General features: G+C 38.1%; 2 protein-coding genes across 19 annotated transcripts in view; one reads left to right on the forward strand and one right to left on the reverse strand.

Annotated features, from left to right (window-relative positions):
• LOC101736572 (mitochondrial pyruvate carrier 1) overlaps positions 1-18,138 on the reverse strand; it is a 497,008-nt gene that overhangs the window by 82,340 nt on the left and 396,530 nt on the right. The window lies entirely within an intron of this gene.
• The window catches only part of GSTd3 (glutathione S-transferase delta 3), a 21,757-nt gene continuing 3,619 nt past the window's right edge, over positions 1-18,138 (forward strand). The window contains exons 1-9 of one of the 18 annotated variants that reach the window (XM_062668900.1): positions 1-109; positions 1,817-2,037; positions 2,312-2,404; positions 2,511-2,579; positions 3,082-3,150; positions 3,248-3,397; positions 13,585-13,739; positions 14,232-14,435; positions 15,667-15,872. In XM_062668900.1, coding sequence (XP_062524884.1) covers positions 1,875-2,037; positions 2,312-2,404; positions 2,511-2,579; positions 3,082-3,150; positions 3,248-3,397; positions 13,585-13,739; positions 14,232-14,435; positions 15,667-15,872 — 1,109 coding nt within the window. In that variant the 5' untranslated portion in view covers positions 1-109; positions 1,817-1,874. 18 annotated transcript variants of the gene reach the window in all.

The raw sequence follows: 18,138 nt of genomic DNA on the forward strand, positions 1-18,138 counted from the left end.
GCAACACGCATTGTTCAAGGTAAACGACCTCCTCAGATAATTGACGTATTTCACAATTTATCATTCGCCGGCCGCTTCCAACCAACGCAGCGCAACTTTTTGTAAGTAGGTACGTGTCACTGTGTTTTTGTATAAAAAAATGAACTTTATTATACAAATTTTCATAACTTTTTTTTTATCTATTAGTATTTTCTTCGGCTTTCCTGACTTTTAGGAATAATTAATACTATTTATATGTACTCGTCATATACTTAAATACCCACGTCGTGTAATACAGCAGTATTTAAATAATGACTACGTTCGAAACTACGAAAATTGAATTAGTATTGGATTGGTATTGGTAATTGGTATGTTTTGGGGGTATTGGTATTTTAGTATAATAGATGGAAAATAAAAAAGAATTATTATTAAACGCGAGATTAAACAATTAAAGTGAGTTTCTAGTTTAGTTCATTGATAACTATTACAAATTGTTAAAGAAATATGCCCAAGTAGTAGGTTTGGTGATAGTCAATTAATTAAATAAGTCTCAGGTGATTAAAGGTTAGATCAGGGTATACATATAAGTACACAGTACACCCGATACTTTGATTACGATTAAATACGTAATCAAAGAACATGATGAGTGATTATAATCAAGAAGGTCCTTCACCTGCTACACTGCACTCACTACTTTTAAAGGACAGTGTATGTAATGTATGTATTCAAAATCAAAAGTAGGTAAAATAAACAAGGAATCCCCCATACAAAATTAAATTGTTTTTGTATGGAATGAGATCCGAAGTTGTGACACAACACAGTGTTACCGAGCTAATTGGTTTAACAGAGTAATAGTAATTTTTATCAATACGTGAACATTAAATTTGAAAACAAACCGTACGTTCTCTTTACTTATTTTTATTAATAATATCGTTTTCTTTGCATTTCTGTAATGCTACTGCCACTCCTGCGTCTTAACGCGTTAATTAGTGCGCTAAATTGGCATTACGCACCTAGCTGTAGAAAAATGTAAATTTCCTGTGACAGCACTAAACAAAATGCCGGTTGGGCTTCGTTGTTTTTTGTTTGTTTTGTCGTTTATTCATTTGGTTTTGATGAACATCATATTGAGTTATTTAAAAAACTAATGGCATTTTAATTTTTTAACATCGCTTATAAGTTCACGTTGATGTTTTTCGAGAAAAGACTCTGTTTACTAAATTATTTTGGAAACGTGTTTTTTGTCCGTGTTAATTTAAATATTTGCTGTTAAGAAATTTACTCCTCCTGTTTGGTCTTGTTTTTATTTGTTAATTTTAAGTTTTTGTTGTTTAATTTTTGTTGCGTCTTTTGCTAAAATTTTATCATGCCTGATACTCATCGTACTTGTGAAGTTTGTGGTATCAAAGAAAGACATCTTAATGAAAAACGGTTTTTCGCAAGGTTTCCTCTGGATGTCAATAGGTGAGTAAGTAAGTGAACTCCTTATTTGAATTTCTTTAGTAGATGGGTTGCGAGGGGTTGGAAGGGGTGATGGAAGTATCTTCGTTTTTGAATCTAGAACGATGAAACTTTTTGATGATGATTGATGATTTTTTTGCTTTTAGTCATATATATGTAAATAATAATGTAATTTAAAGTTTTTAAATCTTCACCCTGGAGGTGGTAAAATAACAATATGGGATAAATGTATGTATGAAAATATACAAGGTATTGTGGGCACAGCTAGTAAAAAATACTTTAATAAATAATAGATACTTAAATTTGAAAAATGTATATATTTTAGTTGATAACAAGACCTATTTTAATTTAGTAGTAAAACTAATATTCATTTTAGATGTAAAGAGTGGGTAAAAATAGTTGGCAAAGAAGATCTGGCTTATCTCCAAGTACATATGCTACATGATTTAAAACATGTTTGTGAAGTACATTTCTCAAGGCGAGACTTTACAAAATCAAAGAAGCGCTTAAAAAAACGAGCTGTACCCAAACTGAACTTGACACCGCCACCATTGAGAGATGAAATTCTTTTTCAATTTTTGCAACTTAACTCACAAGGTAATTGGGTACATATTTTCCATTTTGCACCTTTTTGCAGGGTTGAAATTTTTTTTGTGTATAAAAATCATTTCCAAGGAAAAAAATTATACTATGTAAATATTAGTTTTAGCTCAGTTGCTACCTAAAATGCTCGCTTTTCACACACATGTCTACTGCATGGACCAAAGATAGTTTGTAAGTCCATTTATATCTAGACCACACTTTGAAATTCAACATGCTCTTGAGTGTAGAATAATTCAAAGTAAATTAAAAAATGTATGTTTTATATCAGCGGATGTCACCCCACAAGGCCAGTTTGAGGTTCAGGCCGTTCCTAGTGATTCAATGCCAGCATCCTCAAGTCAGCATAGCAGTCTAGAGAAAAGTAAGAATCAAGATTGTTTAAATTTATATCAGCAAGAAAAGAAATTCAAAATTTTAATTTTAATAGACTTGTGTAATAATTTAAAATAATTAATTTTATTTTTCAGTGGATGTCACCCCACAAGGCCAGTTTGAGGTTCAGGCTGTTCCTAGTGCTTCAATGCCGACATCCTCAAGTCAGTCTAGCAGTCTAGAGAAAAGTAAGAATCGATTTCATGAAAGAAATCATAAATTTTAGTTGTAATGAAGATCTGTAAAAATAGCTCAAAATCCCTACTAATATTATAAATGCCTCTTGTCTGTTACGCTTTCACGTCTTCAGTGGTTTACTGAATCGATTTTGATGAAATTTGGCACAGACGATTTGTAGACAGAGAGAAAGGACACAAAATACTATTATCCCGGTATTATGTTCTCAAATGATAGTACGGAGACACGCGATATAACTGAATCCCATGCGGGCGAAGCCGCGGCCGGAAGTCTAGTTTAAATAAATGAATATTATTTTTTCAGCGCATGTTTCTGGTTGTGTTTATTTAACAATACAATATGTTTGGTCACTGTTTTAGCTATTTTTTTAAATATTATTTGTTTGTATTGTACTGTTGATTTCCCAAAAAAATAAAAAAAAATAAACATAAGATTATAATACATATCTACTTCATATATTTTTAACAGACGTCACCACACGAAGCCAGCAGAAGGAAAGTGAAAGTCAAATAAGAAAAAGAAAATTAGAAGATGTTGGTGAGTTTTGTATTTGTTATATATTTTTAACGCTATCTATTTGTAGCATCACTTTTTACGATTGGTCAATTAGTATTCATGCAATTTTTTGTTTTAGATGTAACACCACGGAAAAGGAAGCTCTTAAGTGAATTGAGAAAAACAAAGTGCACATTGGCATCATTAAAAAAGAGCGCGAAACTAATAGACAATTTATCGTCAGAATTTCTAAAAGAAATTGTCACATCCGCGTTGAAAAATCAAAAGCGTAAGTCACAAGGTAAACGATGGACTATTAAAAATAAAATATCAGCATTAGCCATCTTCAAGCGTTCACCAAAAGCTTACCGATATTTGCGATATCTCGCACCATTTCCGAGTATCAAAACAATGCAAAAATTAATGACAAAAATACCTGTTGAGCCAGATTTAAATACAGCTGTACTTGACTACCTGAAAAAACTAGCTCCCATTAAAAAAATAAGAGCAAAATTATGCTCGGTAGTCTTTAACGAAATAGCGTTAAAAGAAAGATTAACTTATAGTGAAGCCACAGATAAAGTGGAAGGATTTATCGATTATGGATATGAGAGGAAAAATGAGCTAGCAAACCATGCCTTAGTCTTCATGTTATAACATTATAAAACAAGGTTGAAAATCTCTACATGTATATTTATTGTACCTTGCATAAAATTAAGTAAATATTGGTTTGTATTGTAAAATAAAAATTAAACATTTCCGATACAAACTTTAAATTTTTTGTAAGCGTTAAAATTCTACTTACAAATTTCATTAAAATTATACTAAGTAATAAAACACTGTTTTATTTCTTTTTAAAAATCATGTTTTAATTTCAATATGCAATCCCTGCCTGCATTCGATATCGACAAAAATATCGATAATATTCGCATCATTATTTATTGAACGTCGATATTAATGCTCATCACTATTTTTGACAGTGGTAGGATTTTTGTAGTCTGTGATTGTTTTGATGTTGCCACCAGATCGGATCTGATCCCATACATTTTCATTTTGTGACGTTTACTATGAAGTGCGGACTCTTATAACGTAGTGATTATTATACTCTTTGATAGCCTTTTATCGCCCCTCGAACAAGAAAGTTCCCGTTTTAACCTAAAGGGCGTGTTTTTAAAGATATAAGGGCTTTTCCAGCCCTTCAATTTGGAAATTAAGTGTAGTAGCGCCTTCTATCTATCTATTGTCGAGTATTTGAACTTTATTCAGAACAACGATTATTTGGGTTGCATTTCGAAAGGCGCTGCGAGCAATTGCAGCATGTGTAGTAATAGCGCGAAATTTAAAATTCCAATTTCAATAAAGTCTTAAATTACATTTGTTACTATAATAAAGTTATTAAATTTTGTGTATTTATATAGCCGTAGCTAACTTATATTTTGGAGTTAAAGCGACATAATTTTAGTAATTCAAATTAGTTCTGAAAACATTTAAAATTTAAGTTTTTAAAGGGGAATGCCCACTCTCCATAGTGTGCTAGGTCCAAGGTGGACATCAAATATTACTATAAAAATGGACTGATTCAAATTCTTAAATGTATTAGATATCTAAAAAAAATATTGAAATTGACGCCACTATTATAAAAAATATAATAAAAATAAAAAACTCGTTTTGAGGTTAATTTTCTATATAAATACCTCAAGAACTTTTCTTTTTTTAATGTTTAAGATGTTCCTAATGTATTTTTATCCAATTGTAGTTATTAGGGTATAAAAAACACACATACTTCTTTAAATATCTATATTTTCTTCATCTTCATATACAATTAGTAAATCATCTAAAAATAGCACAGGAGAGCATATACACGGTTTTAAATCTCGGTCAGGTTAAAACCACAATTCACACAATGGTTTTCAGCCGTAGTATGAAACGTTATTGATAAAAGCAAAATAAATCGAAGAAAAATCAAAACACATCCATTTTGAACGCAAGCACAAACAGCAAGCGAAGTGTCAGTCAGTCAGATTAAAATCAGTGTTGTCAGTATAAAGAAAAATAATTACATGAAATTCATATATCGATCATTTTTTTAAACAACCGATATTTGATTTATTTCTTAATCTTTTTTTTACGAGTACACATTATATTTTATTTTTTATGTTTTTGTTTTAGTTTTTTATTGCTTAGATGGGTGGATGATCTCACAGCCACCCTGGTGTTAAGTCGTTACTGGAACCCACAAACATCTACAACGTAAATGCGCCACCCACCTTGAGATATAAGTTCTAAGGTCTCAAGTATAGTAACAAGTTAAAGTCCAATGGGTATGTCTTTGATGTTATTTTATGTGCTTAAAATCGATTGATTAATGATAATATTTAAAATGATTTATTTATATGTTTTTTTATATACTTAAAATGTTTACTTAATACGTAAAAGGTTTTGATGCTGGCAATATTATTCCCGCAAAAATAAAATTCTTGTTTTTTTCAATAGAGTTACTTTTTTTAAACTACTTATTGTAAACTGTAGTGGCGCTTATTTGGAATAAAGTAAATGCATATTTATTTATGACAAAATTAATGCACTAAGTATTTTTTATCTAATCTATTGTCCGCTTTGGGCCTGAAATGGGCCGTTCCCTTTCGAGCTTTTACTACGTATGCTACAGCTGCAGAACCTATTGTTACGGTGGACGATAATGTCGAGAACATTCTAGAACAGGGGTTCCCAAACTTATTTCGTTTACTGCCCATTTTGTAAATAAATTATTTTTTAACGCCCCCATCTTTTCACCTACCTACCTACGTATAAAAATCACTATGGCGAGAGCTCAGTCGGTGTCTAAGTCTTCCTAGATGAAATCACAAATCGCCTCCCAAGCCTCTACACAAAGCCCTCATTTTTTTTCTGGGTCTCTTACGGCCCCCTTTTACGCCCGCAGTGCCCACAAGGGGGCGTTATCGCCCACTTTGAGAAAGGCTGTTCTAGAAGGTGTGACCAAGAAAATATTATCAAACTTTCTTGAATATCCTAGAGCCTAGCTCTTTGAATATATAAGAGCCCGGTGTCGCCCGCTAGAGTTAGTTCGATTTGAACAGCAAAACAAGCGATTTTAAAATGAAAAGAAAAGAAGTAATTCTTCATAAATTTCTCCACAATAAACACCAAGCAGAAGCTTAAATCCTAAGAGTATTTTTAAAACTCATACAATAATTTGTTGAAGAAATATACATAGGGTTACTGTGTTGTAAGAAGCTATCGATACTAATATATAAATCTAGAGTGGTTTTTACGGATGTTCCGTTATAAGTACTGAACCATGCATCCGATTGACTTCAAACTTGGTATCCATGTAGAAAATAAATGTACTTAATGGATAGGCTAATATTTATATGAATGTTGGACCCATCATTTTAAGCTCCCAAAACCTCTATTAGCGAGAAACAGAAACCTCTGTAAGAGAGAGTCGTTTTTCCCTCATGGACCTCCGTAAGTGAGACTGCTACGTATCTATACATCTATAAGCGACAGTCGAGCTTTATGTATTTATATTATTTAGGAAGAACAAATGAAAAAACAAATTATAAATTTAACATCTGCTATTTTATGACTCATTCTTAACTTTTGTGGAACTTCCTTCCATTGCTTTTTATTGTTTTCTCGTCAATATTGAACCTATTCTATTTCGTGGAACTAAATAACGTTGTTATTTTATCGCATTCTTTTCGAATGGACCCGTGTGAATGTGTACCTTCCTGTTTGTCGGACTTACTCAGTTAATCGTTAATCAATTGCGAAGGAAAGTTCTGTTCTGCATCATGTCAAAACGGAAAATTAAAGTACTCTCTTTAGGTGATAAACTTAAAATAGTGAATGCGTTTGAATCCGGAAAATCGCGAAATGAAATTCAGAGGGAGCATTAGCGAGAAACTCGGGTTAGTGAGAAACCTCTATAAGCGAGAATGAGATTGTGCTCCCTTGAACTCTCGCTTATCCAGGTTTAACTGTATATACATATATATAGAATAGAAGATTGGTTGACCGAAGTCCGAGATGCCAGATGGTCTGATTTCTTAGAAGGACTCGCGCCCTCCCAAAGGTCTTACTACCGCTTAGCTCGTACTCTCAAATCGGATACGGTAGTAACTATGCCCCCCCTCGTAGGCCCCTCAGGCCGACTCGCGGCGTTCGATGATGACGAAAAAGCAGAGCTGCTGGCCGATACATTGCAAACCCAGTGCACGCCCAGCACTCAATCCGTGGACCCTGTTCATGTAGAATTAGTAGACAGTGAGGTAGAACGCAGAGCCTCCTTGCCACCATCGGATGCGTTACCACCCGTCACCCTGATGGAAGTTAAAGACTTGATTAAAGACCTACGTCCTCGCAAGGCTCCCGGTTCCGACGGTATATCTAACCGCGTTATTAAACTTCTACCCGTCCAACTCATCGTGATGTTGGCATCTGTTTTCAATGCCGCTATGGCGAACTGTATCTTTCCCGCGGTGTGGAAAGAAGCGGACGTTATCGGCATACATAAACCCGGTAAACCAAAAAATCATCCGACGAGCTACCGCCCGATTAGCCTCCTCATGTCTCTAGGCAAACTGTATGAGCGTCTGCTCTACAAACGCCTCAGAGACTTCGTCTCATCCAAGGGCATTCTCATCGATGAACAATTCGGATTCCGTACAAATCACTCATGCGTTCAACCGGTGCACCGCCTCACGGAGCACATTCTTGTGGGGCTTAATCGACCAAAACCGTTATACACGGGAGCTCTCTTCTTCGACGTCGCAAAAGCGTTCGACAAAGTCTGGCACAACGGTTTGATTTTCAAACTATTCAACATGGGTGTGCCGGATAGTCTCGTGCTCATCATACGGGACTTCTTGTCGAACCGCTCTTTTCGATATCGAGTCGAGGGAACCCGCTCCTCCCCACGACCTCTCACAGCTGGAGTCCCGCAAGGCTCTGTCCTCTCACCCCTCCTATTTAGCTTATTCGTCAACGATATTCCCCGGTCGCCGCCGACCCATTTAGCTTTATTCGCCGACGACACGACTGTTTACTATTCTAGTAGAAATAAGTCCCTAATCGCGAAGAAGCTTCAGAGCGCAGCCCTAGCCCTAGGACAGTGGTTCCGAAAATGGCGCATAGACATCAACCCAGCGAAAAGTACTGCGGTGCTATTTCAGAGGGGAAGCTCCACACGGATTTCCTCCCGGATTAGGAGGAGGAATCTCACACCCCCGATTACTCTCTTTAGACAACCCATACCCTGGGCTAGGAAGGTCAAGTACCTGGGCGTTACCCTGGATGCATCGATGACATTCCGCCCGCATATAAAATCAGTCCGTGACCGTGCCGCGTTTATTCTCGGTAGACTCTACCCCATGATCTGTAAGCGGAGTAAAATGTCCCTTCGGAACAAGGTGACACTTTACAAAACTTGCATAAGGCCCGTCATGACTTACGCGAGTGTGGTGTTCGCTCACGCGGCCCGCACACACATAGACACCCTCCAATCCCTACAATCCCGCTTTTGCAGGTTAGCTGTCGGGGCTCCGTGGTTCGTGAGGAACGTTGATCTACACGACGACCTGGGCCTCGAATCAATTCGGAAATACATGAAGTCAGCGTCGGAACGATACTTCGATAAGGCTATGCGTCATGATAACCGCCTTATCGTTGCCGCCGCTAACTACTCCCCGAATCCTGATCATGCAGGAGCCAGTCACCGTCGACGCCCTAGACACGTCCTTACGGATCCATCAAATCCAATAACCTTTGCATTAGATGCCTTCAGCTCTAATACTAGGGGCAGGCTTAGGGACCCCGGTAACCGTACTCGTCGAACTCGACAAAGAGGTCGACGTGCAACCTAACCCATGCATCAGCCCGCTGAGTTTCTCGCCGGATCTTCTCAGCGGGTCGCGATTCCGATCCGGTAGTAGATTCATTCGCGAAACAATTGCTCTTGAGTTGTTAGGTCTCCTTCGGAGGCGCTCGGGCAGTTGTTAGCAAATCCCACCCCTCTTGGCTGAGCCTTTGCTCGCCCACCTGTCCTAGTGAAACTGGAAAGGCCTTCGGGCCACCAGTAAACTTTCAATCATAAAAAAAAGATTGGTTGAATGTACCCGTAATATTACGGTGTTGTCAGTTAAAGAGGTAATGGCTCAAAAATTCACTGGTGGTAGAACCTATTGTGAGTCCGCACGGGTAGGTACCACCGCCCTGACTATTTCTGCCGTGAAGCAGTAATGCGTTTCGGTTTGAAGGGTGGGGTAGCCGTTGTAACTATACTGAGACCTTAGAACTTATATCTCAAGGTGGGTGGCGCATTTACGTTGTAGATGTCTATGGGCTCCAGTAACCACTTAACACCAGGTGGGCTGTGAGCTCGTCCACCCATTTATGCAATAAATAAATAGAAACGAACCTCCACCTCTTTCATCACTACCAATCGGACGAGTAGTGAGAATAATTTTATTGGTCTTAAGAGCTATAATTATTTATTTAACACACTCTACAGTGTCTTTAAAATTTGATTAAAACACAGTACTTGCTACTTCCTCAAGCACACTCCCTCATTATACGAATTTACAGATAGACTTACTTCTCCACATTAGGGTAACTCTTCAGCATCTAAGCAATAAATAAAAAATTCGCTATAAGCTGAATTATCTATTTTCTTTATTTTTTAATGTAACACATACATACATACACTTAGAAAATATATGTCTTCTTTTAAACCTGAACTGATACTTTGATATGGTAATAAAAACTAATTTAATATTTATAAAATAATTTATTAAAAAATAATTTTCTATAATTGTCATTATCGAATTCCCTGAACTAAAAAATTCCGTGATTTTACCACTGAAGTATGAAACCTATGAAAATGAAACCTCAACAAAAAATGCGTGCCACTGTGACGTCATCTGGCCGCTAAACACAGCGGTTTTAGTGCTGCCTAGAAGATTTTAATGTTATTAGATTTTATCGATAACCGTTCTTGGCTCATTTTATTTTAAATATTATTGAGTGTTAATTATTTGTAGAATTTATACTTTAATAAGACGTAAGTATATTGTTAGGTGCAAAGATACTTTGATTTAGATGTGTGAAATCTAAGACAAGTTCGTGCTTCTGTCAAGTAAACGATATAACGATTTTTAAAAGTTGCTACACCGATTTTGCAATGTTGTCGTTTGACAACTCAGAGACCGCAAAACATAAACATATGGCCATGGAGTTAATAAATACCTACAGTAACTCTATGCATATGGCGTAGTACAGCACTGAGCAAGTAATCACTAGTACAGTGCCATCTGTCCATCTGTAGCATGCTAAATTTTATCGTCGTTTCTTACACAGTCCGTCAGCTTTCTAGCAGCCAATGCTAACAGTGGCAATATCTGCGAAAATGAAAAAGCGCTCTACAAAAGAAGCAATCAACTATCATTTTTTTAAGGGATTTTATGACCTGGTAACTAAGATCTTTAAGTCATGTCTTATAAAATTTTTATTTATATTATATTTTTATGAAAAATGATATTATGGAGTGAAATGAAATGAAGATGATTAGTTTGAGACATTAATCGACTGGGATGAATTTCATTTCAGTCCATATTATCATTTTTCACAATAATAAGAATATACATTATAATAAGACAGACATGACTTCAAGGTCTTAGTAACCAGGTCATAACATCACTTTAAAAAAAAGCGGCTTTCCCGAAATTGTGGAGTATATATTTTTTTAAATTTAACCGATTTTTACATACTACCTTGATTGATTGTTACTTTCCGCGACATTTAGGCTGTTGAACTTTGCCAAAATATGGTAGGGAAAGGAAGTGTAAAATGCTCAAAATGCGGCATAACATCAAAAGAAGATTTTTCCTTAACCTTCCATAGGTTTCCTCTTCCGTCCAAGCATGGGTCTCTGAGGTAAGTAGATCAAACATTTACTCTAAATACACGTCCTCCTGATTTTACAAGTTTTCAGTTTTTGCACTATTCCGACCTGAATTATGCAAAAAGTGTACTTATTTAATATTATTTTGAAGATTGCTTAGAACTTTGTTTTTTAATTTAAAGTAAAATAGCTTCATACTTTATACCTGTGTACAATAAAAGCATTATTTTTTAGGGCTAAAGTTTGGGCTAAATTTTGTTTTCCCGATGGTGATTGGACATCCAATGAATCATTAGAAAATTTGAACGCACAGCATAGGATGCTATGTGGCAATCATTTTGATGATTCTTCATTTACCAGCAGCAACAGGAAAAGACTTAACAAGTTTGCTATTCCATCTGAAGCTCAAAGTATACTTTCCCAATTAAGAGAAGAACAGTGTAGTCCATCTAGAGCAAGTCATGACATCCAAGTGAGTATTTACCTAGTTTACTTTATAATCATAAAAATATTGCTCTAAAAATTATAAAACAGTTTAAGGGCATTAAACTTCTTGTCTCGTGATATTATTCCATAACAAATCAAAAGAATATTGATTTGTATCCTTTTCATCTTGAAGGAAGTCTTCTCCCAAGTAAAACGTATTCACTTATCCTATATAGAATAGGTAGATATATTAGGATACACTTGAGGGATGTAGATAATGAATTTATTCTGATTATTCTGATCACAATGGTTATCTTGACATAGTAATTGATTGAATTTCAAATTGTGAAAAAAAAAATAAACATCACTTTTAAGAAAATATTTTGTTCTAAAATAATAATAATAGCATGTAAAGCTACATATTCGATTGAAAGAATTAAAGTTACCAAAAAATTACTTTAAAGGAATTAATTTTCTGAATTTTTGATTTAAATTTGAAATTTGTGATTTAATTATTTTTGTATATTTTCCAGGAGCCATCAATGAGCAAAGGTATTTTGAAGGACTTGGATATGAAAAAGTTCACTGAACTTACACCTAAAAAGCAAAAGCTGCATAAGAGATGCAGAAAAATCTATTTGAAATAATGAGGCTCTGAAGAAAGTATAAAGGTGTTAAAAAACCCAAAAGATCTATATTAAGTGTACTAACATCAAATGAACCTACTAATGAATTATTAAAAAGCAAATTAAGTAGGTCATTTTATTTACTATTACAAAGCCAACTGAAAAACGTTCCAAGAAAATTAACTGGACGGAGATGGACACTGGATGATAAAGTGTTAGCCTTAAGCATTTGTAAGAAATCAAACTTTTGTTATAGATTATTGAGTAGGTTATTTTGTTGATCCAATTCATATTTTATGTGAAAGTAACAAAGAGCTAGGAGATATGCCTCCTCAGTGTTTTGGTGAAATGCAAGCATGTGCTAATGTTTGCAAAAAATTAAAATGAATTTATATACTTTATTAACTTGGAAAATTTGGACAAAGATTGGCTAATGGGATGTGAAGAACATTACGCAGTCAATATTGAAACAATTATTAAAAATTCAATTGCTAACTGTTTAAAAAGATTTTGTGAAATGATGAATTTATGAAAGAAGCGTCCAAAAATCATGGAAGACAAAAATAAGTATATTGAAATACGTTTAATATTAAGTTGTGATGATGTATGTAAAAGTGTAAATCGATTAAACATTCAACCATTTCATTAAATTATAAAAAATGCATTAATTTTATTGCGATTAACTTATATTGCAACTTAACTATTAATTGCAGTCCTAGTGATAAAACAATTGCAGTTAACTCAGATTGATGTCAGATTGCTTCGTTAGAAGTAATAGTGTTCTGTGGTTTCGTGTGTTGCCGTCTCGCTCGCACTTGCGTATATGCCGGAAAGGAATGAAAGCTTTATGTCGGCGATAAAACGTTAGCATGCTAGCTGTGCTGTTTTGGATATCAAAATAAGAGTACTTGTTTTTCTTAGACTACTTACCTCTCAATTACAATCTATTTTAATTGTGTTGCTGACTCTAAAGTTCGTAACATACTACCGCAACGCACCTCAAGATCGGTGTACCACGCCCTATGTGAGTGATTCAAATTTCAAACTTATCAGGGGACCGCGTGATAAAAAAAAAACATCTTCAGAACATTTATTTAATTACAAACTTCATTCCTTGTGATCATTTATTATGTCTTATCATACATTACATTGTAAATGCAAACTTGAAAAAAATGAATTTTCAGAAATCGATCTTTTGGACCTCGATTTTTTTGTGAATCGATTTATTAGGTTACGATTCGAATCGATTTTAAAATCGATCTTTTTTGTCAAGAATCGCCATTCCTAGATAATCTACGATCTAGAGTAAATTATACTACTACTGTCTACTAATGGAGTTCCTTAGTAGTTTTATTTTTTCAACTGCAAAGTAGTAGGAAGGCAAAGGTGTCATACCATACAGCCTAATCTTTTTTAAATTAGGTCCTTACATATAATTCATATAAAATTAGCGTTTTGTCGTACTGACCAGTTTGATCTGAAATATCTCCTCTTTTACAGTAAATCCTGTAGAAATGGCAATAGATCTATACTTCACCGCGGGATCGGCGCCGTGCCGCGTCGTGCTGCTAGTGGCAGCCGCTTTGGACCTACAGCTCAACCTTAAACCTCTTAATTTGTGGGAGAGAGAACAGTTGCAAGCCGATTTCTTAAAGGTAAACAAATAAACTCCGAACATATCTTCCTTATTGATTGCCTGTAAGTGGCCACGGTCTTAACTATACTATTACGCTGGTAAGAGTAACGTCACCTATCGCCGAATAGCCGAAACGAATATCAAAGAAACTCGTAACATCTAGAACGCTCGAGAAATACAACGCCATCTGTTGTCAGATAGCGGAAGCACGCATTGAAAGTGCTCGACTTGTGAGGAATGTTCTCGACCATTCTAAGGATGTCGTATCGACTATAAAAGCGTTGCAGGGTGGCACGCGGTCAGTTAGTAATCGGAACTACTCGAAGCGAAACAGCGAACGGATCACCTGAAGCGAAGCGGAAGAAGCAAATTGAGAATTTTAAAGTGCTTGTGAAGTGTTTTAAGTGTTCTAAGTGATAAATACAGTTTTAATTTATACTTCAGTGGAATTTTATTTATCCCGAACCCCGGCGCGTAACAATACTATAAATTTGTTAACATTATCTTCCAGTTGAATCCTCAACACACAGTCCCTACAATTGTGGATGAGGGCTTCCCTCTGTGGGAGTCGCGAGCGATAAGCAGATATTTAGTCAACAAGTACGGAGGAGACAGTAGCAGTCTCTATCCAAAGGATTTGATGGCAAGGGCCCTCGTCGATCAGAGACTTGACTTCGACATTGGAACTTTGTACCCTAGATTCGCACAATATTTTGTAAGTTACTTTTTTAATACAAGACGTTTTTATAGCATTCGATGGCCGAAGGGCATAACCATTGAGTCTATGAGCCTAATGGTTCCAGGTGGTAAGGATGAAATATGTTCTGGAGGCGGGTGGTGCAATAGTAAATAGGAAATGTCTGTATTGTTTCGAATAATTCTTTGGAGCATTGCCTGTGGAACATAACGCTTTAAACTAAAAAAATATAATGAATATGCCAATTCCTAATTTCTTCCCAATTTCGGTTGTTGCTTTTCCTGCTAGATTTGCGTTTCAGATTGTGTGTGACTTCATACAAGGGGACTAATTATTTATACAATTTTTTTTACTGGTTAGATAGATGGACTAGCTCACGGTCCACCCGGTGTTAAGTGGCTACCGAAGCTCATAGATACCTACAACATAAATGCCGTCACCCACCTTGAGAGAAGAGTTCTAGGGTCTTAGTTTTTACAGTACAACGTCTGTCTCACCTTTCAAACCAAAACGCAATACTGCTTTACGGCATAAATAGGCATAGTGGTGGTAACTTTTTTTTTTTAATTGCTTAGACGGGTGGACAAGCTCACAGCCCACCTGGTGTTAAGTGGTAACTGGAGCCCATAGACTTTTACAACGTAAATGGGCCACCAACCTTGAGATATAAGTTCTAAGATCTCACTATAGTTACAACGGCTGCCCCACCCTTCAAACCGAAACGTATTACTGCTTCACGGCAGAAATAGGCGGGGCGGTGGTACCTACCCGCGCGGACTCGCAAGAAGTCCTACCACCAGTAGTTCTTGTAAGTTTCAATCGGATGCATGGTTCAGTAGTTATAACGGAACGTCCGTAAAAACCACTGTAGATTTATATATTAGTAGTACTACCACCATTAAATCTACCCGTGCGGACTCGGAATTGTGGTGACTCTTAACTCGGCTTATGTCCAATAGGACTTATAGACAGACATAATATAGATTAAGTTATTAGGTGGGTTTTTGTTTTTTAGATACTGTGATGTATGTTAGTTGAAGTGAGCAATATTATTAGCCCCTCAAAAGCAGTGCACATCATTTATGGGTGGTCTACAATAAAATAAATATGAAATCTTAAGTCGTACAACAGACTATGGATAATTCTGCTATTAGTACAGCAGAATTATCCATAGTTTGTTGTAGCTCCCAAGGATATGATAGATACTATTTCGGTGTGTATATTTACTAAGTGGATCCTTACATTTCAGTATCCTCAAGTATTTGGCGGAGCGAAACCCGATGCAGCAGCCCTTAAAAAATTAGAGGAAGCGCTAGTATTCCTCAACGCTTTCCTGGAAGGTCAGAAGTATGTAACCGGAGACGTATTGACTATCGCCGATCTCAGCCTTGTGGCTACCATCTCTACTATTGACGCGGCTGAAATCAGTCTGAAGAGTTACCCTAATGTGGAGAAGTAAGTCTATCTGTAAATTTGTATAATGAGGAAGTAGCAAGTACTGTGTTTTAATCAAATTTTAAAGACACTGTAGAGTGTGTTAAATAAATAATTATTGCTCTTAAGACCAATAAAATTATTCTCACTACTCGTCCGATTGGTAGTGATGAAAGAGGTGGAGGTTCGTTTCGTATTTATTTATTGCATAGATGGGTGGACGAGCTCACAGCCCACCTGGTGTTAAGTGGTTACCGGAGCCCATAGACATCTACAATGTAAATGCCGCCACCCACCTTGCGATATGAGTTCTAAGGTCTCAGTAAGTATAGTCACTAAAAACTTTTCAAGACACATGAAGGCATTATTTCTAATCCATTCTGATGTTTAATAATATCAGAAATAATATGCATTTCGCATTATGTTTCGCTTTCACGTAGTAACTCAGCTATCATCATAAAATTATGTTCACATGCTGTCAGGGGGTTGGTGCTTCCCGCTTCCGTAGGTTTAACCCGCGATTCCCTACAAGTGACCCCTGGGTGGTGCTAAACGGGAGCCGAAAACATAACCGGTGGTAGGACCTAGTCCGACTGGCTGGCGACCACCCTCCAACTAGAGTCCGCCGCCAAATAGCCTAGCTGTGTTCCGGCGTGTGGGTTGGAGAGCCAGTTCTATCCCTTCCCTTTCCCCTTCCTTGTTGGGGTTGAGTCTTGGTGACGCCTGGAACTTGCGGAGCAGACGTGCGTGCGAACTCACGGGGCGTGATTGTTTGACGGGGGTATAGGGAGACCCAGTGAAACGGTACCCGCTGCCGCCCGCCGGTCAGTAGGGGACCTGAACCCGGGTGTCTCTACTAAACTCCGCCCCGGGAAGCTGTCCCGCCAACCGGTGTAAAATCCTGCCGTGCGGTCGTCGTGCCGGAGTCGGAGACCGGAGTGGATCCCGGCGATCGCACGCAGAGTGGACTGGGGGCCCTTCCATGCCCTGCGTCAGTCTCTCACGTAACCCGTGGTCGAGCACGTACTATGTTCCGCGCTTCATTCAGGTGTTGCCTCGATCTCACCTCCAACATCCTACCTCTCCTAATCCTACTCTCCGAAAACTTAAACATCATGAAGACGACAAAAAAAAGGAAAAGGGTTTCACAGGCGGTCCCCCATTCCACATTTAATGTGGATTTCAGCAATGTCAGGGGCCTACATAGCAACCTTGACGCCGTACACCACCACCTTGAGACGGCGCAGCCTGCCCTGCTTTTTTTAACGGAGACGCAGATATCTGCTCCGGATGATACCTCATACCTTGAATACCCCGGCTACGTATTGGAGCACAACTTCCTGCGTAAAGCCGGGGTGTGCGTATTCGTCCGGGCTGATGTCTGTTGTCGCCGTCTTCGGGGCCTCGAACAACGGGACCTGTCCCTCTTGTGGCTGCGCGTAGATCACGGGGGCCGTAGCCGAATCTACGCGTGCCTGTACAGGTCCCACAGCAGTGATGCAGGTTCAGCTCTGTTTGAGCATGTGCAAGAGGGGACTAACCGCGTGCTTGAGCAGTACCCATCTGCGGAGGTGGTGGTTCTTGGAGACTTTAACGCTCACCACCAAGAGTGGTTGGGATCCAGAACCACTGACCTCCCGGGTCGGACTGCCTACGATTTCGCCTTGGCCTACGGCTTCTCCCAGCTAGTGACACAGCCCACCCGTGTCCCAGATATCGAGGGGCACGAGCCTTCTTTGTTGGACCTTCTGCTGACCACAGATCCGGCCGGATACAGTGTGGTGGTCGACGCTCCGCTTGGATCGTCTGATCACTGCCTTATTCGTGCTGCCGTACCACTCTCTCGTCCTGATCGTCGAACGACGACCAGGTATCGAAGAGTTTGGCGGTATATGTCAGCAGACTGGGATGGATTGCGTGAATTTTACGCATCCTACCCATGGGGGCGGTTCTGCTTTTCCTCTGCTGATCCTGACGTCTGTGCGGACCGTCTTAAAGACGTGGTGCTCCAGGGGATGGAATTGTTTATTCCCTCCTCTGAAGTGCCCGTTGGGGGTCGCAGCAGACCCTGGTATAACAATGCCAGCAGGGATGCTGCACACCTCAAGCGGTCCGCATACGTGGCATGGGATAATGCCAGGAGACGTCGGGATCCTAACATCTCAGGGGAAAGGCGGAAATATAACGCCGCTTCCAGGTCCTACAAGAAGGTAATTGCCAAGGCGAAGTCGGAGCACGTCGCTAGAGTTGGCGAGCGATTGAAGAGCTATCCCTCCGGGAGCCGTGC

The sequence above is a fragment of the Bombyx mori genome, chromosome 6, assembly GCF_030269925.1.
Source record: "Bombyx mori chromosome 6, ASM3026992v2".
Classification (NCBI taxonomy): Eukaryota; Metazoa; Arthropoda; class Insecta; order Lepidoptera; family Bombycidae; genus Bombyx; species Bombyx mori.